The sequence below is a fragment of the Bacillus rossius genome, chromosome 14 (genome assembly GCF_032445375.1).
Source record: "Bacillus rossius redtenbacheri isolate Brsri chromosome 14, Brsri_v3, whole genome shotgun sequence".
NCBI classification, from domain to species: domain Eukaryota; kingdom Metazoa; phylum Arthropoda; class Insecta; order Phasmatodea; family Bacillidae; genus Bacillus; species Bacillus rossius.
Window position 1 is genome coordinate 18,493,378 of NC_086341.1, and position 7,660 is coordinate 18,501,037.

Below are 7,660 nucleotides of genomic sequence, written 5' to 3' on the forward strand. Positions count from 1 at the left end.
CGCCAATTATGTTTTCAACTACATTTCTAGACGCAAATCATACGTAGTTTCAGCAACCACAGTTTGAATTCGCTGCCGAAGCAGCTACGTTGACTATTAAAACGTAATGTTAAACTATATAATGAAACGGCTTCGATAAAAGCGAAAAATACTTTAAAAATACTTTTAAAGATACACCGGTTAACATTTTATTTTCGACAAAGAATTTTATTACAATACTGCATATCTCGTTGAAAGTGATTAAATAAGTAATAATTTAAAATAAGTTACCCTTTGTATTCGTGAACTTAGGTTCGCGCCATCCAGCACAGATGTGCAACACCGCGGTTGTCACACATTTCCGTTTCATGCGACTTTTGTTCTATTCACGAAACTACTAAGTACTACCAAATACCGAGTACCAAGATGTTATGCATTAAAAAAAAAATTTACCGTCCCCTTAAATCCCGGGTAATTTCGGGTACTTTAACTAGCATATGCATTAAGGATCTCAGCTGTATTCTATGTTGGGGGTAACGCCCTTCGTCTTAGCAATCGCTCGAACGATTCCACGCACAATCGGCTGAACACTCCGTGTGGAGTTAATCCACACTCGCACTCACCTTCACCTTGAAATATTAATTTTTTGAAGTTATACTTCTAATGCGACTTCCAACAAGGTTGCGTTAAACGTTTAACGCTACCATGGAGGGGGTATGAAAGCACTGTGTTTGTACGCGGTGTTCTACAAAACTACTATACGAATTTTAATGGGGTTTTCAAGTTAACTTGAGTGTAGCAGAGAAATAAATATAAGCTTTATTTCATCAAAATCGGCTCAAGGAAAGAAAATAAATCTTAATTTTATGACATCAATATAATCATTATAAGAAGCCATTAATATTTGCTAATGTAAGGAACAAAGTACAGAGTAAAAAAAAATAAAGATCCTGACAGTTTGTAGTGTCGCCATATTTGTTTCAATTTTCAATACCGTTTTTGTATATTACAATTTAAATTGCAGAAAAAAATCATGTTTCATAGACACATAAATAGAGAGTGTGTCATTTCTTTATGTCCGCGAAGTCTCGCCGCGTCAATTTTCTGCTTGGGGCAAACCCGTCCGCTTAGTTAAATAAACAGCTTGTATCGTTGAATTATTTCATGATTTATTTCATGAAAATCTGCTCTCATAAAAAAGTTCTCTCTCTCTCTCTCTCTCTCTCTCTCTCTCTCTCTCTCTCTCTCTCTCTCTCTCTCTCTCTCTCTCTGAAAATCAATATATGAATCGTTACAAATTTATTTCCTTTATTTTTTTAGTTTGATTTGATACAATATGATTTCACTAAAAATCAATTTCTACCCATTCCTATTTTCATTTCCACATTACGACGTTTCACTTCTTCCGCGCGGAGGGACTCCACGCACTATTTTTGCATGCAATTAAAAACTATTTTTAATGATGCCAAAGGAGTATAACTTCTCACGCGCGTAACTAAGTACACGCACCCATTTTTTTTTCTAAAGATCACTTAGTAGCATGAGTCTGGCGACAATGAAGGGATGAAAAGTTGGTATGCCAAGTTGGAAGTTTCCAAGAAACGTTCCTTGGAAGCATAGGACGTTCTGGAAAGGCTGTTTTCAAGCAATATTTTTTGGGTTTTTAAGTCTCAAGAACATTTTTTCCGGAAAATTTTTCGTACCGAGTGGAAATTTTAGCCAGTCAAATTATTGTTATAATCCTACTAAAGATTAAAAAAAAATGTTAAGCTTAAAAAACAAACACGGATGGTGTGATTCACTTAAAATTTAACACGAGTACAGTATTTGTTTCAATATTTATGACTGATGCAAATAAAGGTACAAATAAAATACTGCAGAAGCTGAGTTAAGTATTCTGTTGGTAGGTTATTCTACATGAATATGCAGAAAAGCCAATCCCATGATCGAGTGGTTCTATGACTGAAGTAACGCGAGGAATTAAGCTGTCATTAAACTCAAATTGTTACTGTCAGTAAAATCGTGTAGTCAGTTTCCCAAGAAACTTAACTAGGCAACCATTTTGCCAAATTTTTTTAAAAACGTTCTATTCGCAAAGCCCTGGATTCGTAGAATTTTCTGTGGCAAAGCGTTTAGCCGGAATCACAATAGCCCATGCTCCCCCATCCACCCGTAAATCAAAATATCTGCAGCCAATCAGATGCCACGAAACATTCCATGCGTGTCTTCGTCAGCTTAGACGTTCGACGGACGAAAGATGGAATCATAACCTCCAAAATGTTTGCTACGTATAAACTCCCACACATTGTACACAGGAATAAGCTTATAAGCAGATATTTTATTCAAAGATTAGTTTCAAAAATATTCCGAATTATCTATCAATGCATTTCTGATGACCAATACTAAGGTAAATATTGACTTTCACGACTTATTTGAACTAAGAGTGGTAAATTAAGGAATATATATATATATATATATTTATAATGTGGAAACAGTACCGCGTTGTTTGCTAGTTTATTGAATTATTATAAATGATTTATTTTTTTCTCTGCTAAGGTTGTAGAATCATGATTTCCGAAAAATTAAGTAGAAAATATTTAAGTAAAAGGTTGGTTAGTTAAAGTCACCTACACCGATAACAATTGTTAAAATTGTTATTCACGTGTTATTGATGTGGCTAACATTTCACGCAATTAAGTTAAATATCCACTTTGAATAATTCAATGCCACTCAAGGAAAAAAAAAACGGTGATAATTCTGGATACTGACTAAATTTATTTCGTTAATTATTAATCCCACTTATTCCGATAATCCGCGACTTTCAAATTCTATCAAATTTTATAAGTGACTAAGCCAAAGGTGCAATAATTATATTTAGCTGATGGCATATGGACTCAAGCAGCGTTTGACCTCGAAACATAACGTCGTAGCTTGCGGGACCTTTTTACCTGGATTATTGAAAACGTAAAAAAAAAAAAATAAAATAAAATAAAAAACGCGGAAGCGCGAGACGCCAATAAATTTTAAATAAATGACGCAAGGTGAAAAAAAACGCAACGCAAAATACTGACCAAAACTCAACTGCCTCTAGCGTTTCCGCTTCCACGTCCGTTAAGTTGCGTGCATTTTAACGAAAACAGTTTCAAGATGCGTACGTCACGCGCAACGTGTTTTCACTTTTTTTTCCGCACATTGAAAGCAAATGAGACTTAAAATAAATATTATTGAGAGCTTCACATGTTTCGCGGAGGAAAAAAAAAGGCGGGAGGAATAAAATGGAATAAGCCCGAGAAAGAACTAATTGTTCTACAGTTGTAGGGATGTTAGCATCTTGCGACTTTCGCGTTTTATCAACTATTGTTGTTTTTTTCTTATATCCTGTCAAAACATACAAACCCAACCCCGTCTACGATGTCAGGTTTATAAAACGCGCAAGGACACAAAAAGTTTTAAAAAAAGTTTTCAAATATCTAACCGTTTAAAAAATTACCAAGACAAAATAAAAAAAAAAACACAAATATCTGCCAACGTTCAACTTCTTGAGTTTCAACTTGCGTTTCCTAATTGAAGTGTTCCAAAATATTGTCATTTCTCAAACGCGTGTTCAGAAGGCTGCGAATACTTTTTAATATATGCATAACTAGTAAAAACTTTCGCACAAAGAAATCAAACACAATTTTGAAATCCAATTACTGACAATTTCATTATGTTTCCATAGTAATCATGCATTATTAAAACAAGCTCGTAAACTAATATTTTCCTACGGTTGTACAATACTGAGGTATTATGTCTTGTTTTGTGACGATTGTTTCAAACACGACTGTGATTTTCTTGCGTCAGTTTAGTCCTTACGGCTTGGTCTCATTTATTTAATTTGCTTTATATTGCTGGGATAGTAAACTACGCAAGGGACACAACGTCGTAACGCAAGAAAATAAAAGATCGTTTTTAGATCACGTACGTCGCAAGACGTCCCTAACCCTAAAACTTTAAATTTAAATTGTAATATGGTAAAAGACAAATTTCTTCCCCAGGCTTCTTTATATGATACATATTAATCACGAAAGCAAAATAAATTTATACTACGATTTTAAATTATTTTCTTTCACTGTGTGAAATTTTATCAAGTGTAAACATGATTGGAAATAATAACATCGTTGACTTCTAAGCACATAACGTCTGCTTCCAAAAGTTTTCGGGAGTACTTTTTTTTTTTTAAATATGGCCTACGGAAACGCAAGCCAAGCTGCAACAAAGTTGGAAGTTGAAAAATACTTGCTTTGCGTTATATCAGCCTTACGTGGTTTATGAACCAGTAGCATACCATCTGATTGCTGAACATTTTACGTCTTGCGTTCCTTGGCCCGTTCTATAACGGCACGAAAACAGAGACGGATCAGGTAAAAGTTTCTTTTTAATTGGGGAAGGGGGGGGGGGGGGTGGCCTCCGACTCCATTTCCACGGCCATAGGTTCATTTTGTCGTATGCAATCTCTATATCATTTCGTTAGCAATAAAATATCCGCATGTAAAATTCTACGGCCATGCCTTAACCGGGACTCGAACCCAGGATCCCTCGCACCGTAAACGGAACGGATCTCACGTTAACATTTCACTATCGCGTCTGCTGCTTCCAAAGTGCACGGTAAACGTAACAAATGGCAACCAATGAGAGATTGCACTTCAAAGTTACGAAATACCTATTAATTTACTTAAAAATATGTATGTTATGCTTAAGAGATCAATATTTACGGGCGGTAATGGTATAAATATAATGGAAATAAAATGCAAAAAATAATAATAAAACACTGGATATCCTTGTCCTTAAAACAATTTTTAAACTTATTTAGTAACATAAATGAACATGGCCACCGCCGCGGCCAAATACTCAACTTCTATTTGCTACTCGGGAGGACTCGGCATTGCCGAGCTGATACGTACGGATCCGTCTGCGTTAACGTGCCATTGTAGAGCTGGGCGTGAGGGAGGGGTTAAGTTAAAACTGGACTCTCAATGATCCGTCATATCCGTCCGTCACGATCTTTACGTCCGTCAGAATACTTTCCCGTTTATACGCTGCTTGCTGACTATTAGGATTTAAAAAAATTGGTGAAAATATATCTTGTGTAGGGATAATAGACATTGGCGGATACAGAAAGGCAGGGAGAGGGCGGCATAGCGGCATGCTCCACCACTCCCTTGAACCCTGAATAATTTCTGATTTTTCCTAATCATAGTTTATCAAAAATTACTAAAGTATTATTTTACTGCAGTGCTATAAATAACAGAACGTTTTTTTGAACCAGAAATCAAAATGCACACGACTGCATAAGAACTACAAAAAAATTTTCTATTCAGCTTCCAAACCACTGTTTAAATAGAGCAGCGAGCTAATTAAAAGACCATACTAAACTTACTGTTCGGTATTTAAATTTTAAATAAAAAAAATATTAGAAAAATAATTTGGCCCCTCCCTGAGCCTCATACTGGGATCCGCCCTTGATAATAACAGTAACGGACCATGAAACTATTTTTTTTAAATATTTTTAGTTGTTAAACAAATGAACGAACGTAAAAAAAAAAAAAAAAACTGGACATTGGGTATCTGGGACCTTTTAACTCATCAGGCCCGTCCGTTTCAAAAAGGTTCTGACCAGGGGCGCAACAACTAAATTTCCAAAAGGGAAAAAGGGGGGGGGGGGGTGGCAATATACCTTTTTTTTTTATTAAGAATCATCGATCCCCCCTATTGAAGCGGGTGGAAAATGGTGCTATTTAAGCAGTTTTATCATCTAAAATATTGATTACACAGCACTTTCTTTGCCTCCGTTTGCCACCCACTTCAAGGTTTCAGAAAGGAAGGGGGGGTGGGGCAAAATACCCTTGCCCCCTCCCCCCCCCCCCCCTGTTGTTGCACCACTGTTTCCGACGGACGGGCGAGACCGGAACAGCTCCGGACAGGGAATTCGATCCATCAACCTTTCGCTTGGAAGTTAGAGTTATAAACCACACATGGCTACGAGGCCAGAGTCTTTCCCTACCTAGACCCCCTCCCTTACACACATAGTTTCAACTTAGGTTAGGAAAAAAAAACGGACAGGGGGAATGTCGGGGTTATTACCTGGGCCATGTGTACACGCCGGACACCTCGAAGCCGTAGTGCCAGGAGCCCGAGTAGGCGCCCTGGCCTTTGGGCCCCGTGCAGACTCCGTGGCCGTGCGCCTTGCCGTCCTCCCAGCCGCCGCAGTACGTGCCGCCGTCGTCGAAGTCGAATCTTCCCCCGTTCACGAGGGTCTTGGTCGTCGTCGCGGTTCCCGTGGCGCCCGTGGACGCGGGAGAGGCGTTGGGCACCGCCGCCGCTTGGCTCGGCTGCTGCATCGTTCTAACGAAATTACCTCGAGAAACTTAAAACAAACAGTTAAATTTTTTAAAACTTCCTTTTTTTTTTCAACTTCGTGATCTACCCATCACCGACATAAACACGTATGGCGACCCATATTCGCGACCGGTGATACCGTTAACACATTTAACAAAACAAAAACAAGAAATTCACATATTCTTCCCTTTTTACCGTTACGCACTCGTGAAATTTGAAAATGTAATGTATATTGGATGAATAAAAAAGAAGGTGGGAGGGATTCCCCCGCGAAACCTTCCTCGCACGGGTTGAATATCAGCTCGCCATTTTTCCCCTCCTCCCTCGTCCAACCCCCTGTTTCCCCGGGTTCCGCGGGGGGGTCGGGTCAGAGACGCAACGCACTGCCGCCGTCGCACCAACTCCGACACCCAGACGATCCACAAGCGCTCCCTTACGTCGTTGTGTGAGTCGGTTAACTGGCGCTGCTCTTCCTGCCCGCCACCCCCCTCGCCCATTTGGGCTCGTCCTCGCCCGCCCCCTCGTGGACACGTCAAAAGGGTCAGAAGGAGGGGGGCGGTGGAGAGCAGAAGCAAACCCAGTTGGTTCGTCCGCCCGCCGCCAGGTGTCTCGCGTGCCACGCGCGCGCGCTCATCCTTAGTTCCGACTTCAGCCGTCAGATGCCAGTCCGCAGCGCGCGCGCGCGCAAGTTTAGTTTCGAGCTCTGCCGCCAGGTGTCAACATCTGCCGGGCGCGCGCGCTAATTTGTTTCCGAGTTTCACGGAGATATTTAGTTGGGGAAGCCTACAACTCACACAGTTTCGGTAACCCTGCAAGAATTTCCGAAGATTTCCGAAGTTTTGCGTTTTGGTATTAACGCCACTTCAGCCGCTAAATCAGAAGTTTCCAATGAAAACAAGCATGTTGTGACTTACCTGACCTAACCTGACCTAACCTGACCTAACCTGACCTAACCTAACCTAACCTAACATAACCTAACCTAACCGTTCGATTTTTTTTAATTTCAATTTTTGAGAGAAATCCGAAGTTGCACGAACGTGGTAGGGAACCGAAACTATGTGAGTTGCAGGCTTCCCATTTAGTTGTTATTAGGGATGAAACGCGATACTTTTACTCGATACCATATCGGCCGTAAAGTATCGATAACTACTCGATAACGTATGAAAAGTATCGATACTTATTTGAATCGGATATAACGATTGTTTTTCAAACAAAATCATAGCAGCAGTTTTAATATTATGTTTATTAATGAATTCAAAAAAACTAGACTAAGGAAAAAAACTCTGCTTTAGATATACTCCTCAAG

The 7,660-nt window shown here is 39.5% G+C and overlaps 1 protein-coding gene across 1 annotated transcript in view; it reads right to left on the minus strand.

Annotated features, from left to right (window-relative positions):
* The window catches only part of LOC134538691 (junctophilin-1), a 386,273-nt gene extending 379,477 nt beyond the window's left edge, over positions 1-6,796 (minus strand). Inside the window, exon 1 of the mRNA XM_063380120.1 lies at positions 6,100-6,796. Coding sequence (XP_063236190.1) covers positions 6,100-6,356 — 257 coding nt within the window. The 5' untranslated portion in view covers positions 6,357-6,796. The remainder of the gene's footprint in view (positions 1-6,099) is intronic.
* Positions 6,797-7,660: the final 864 nt, after the last annotated feature.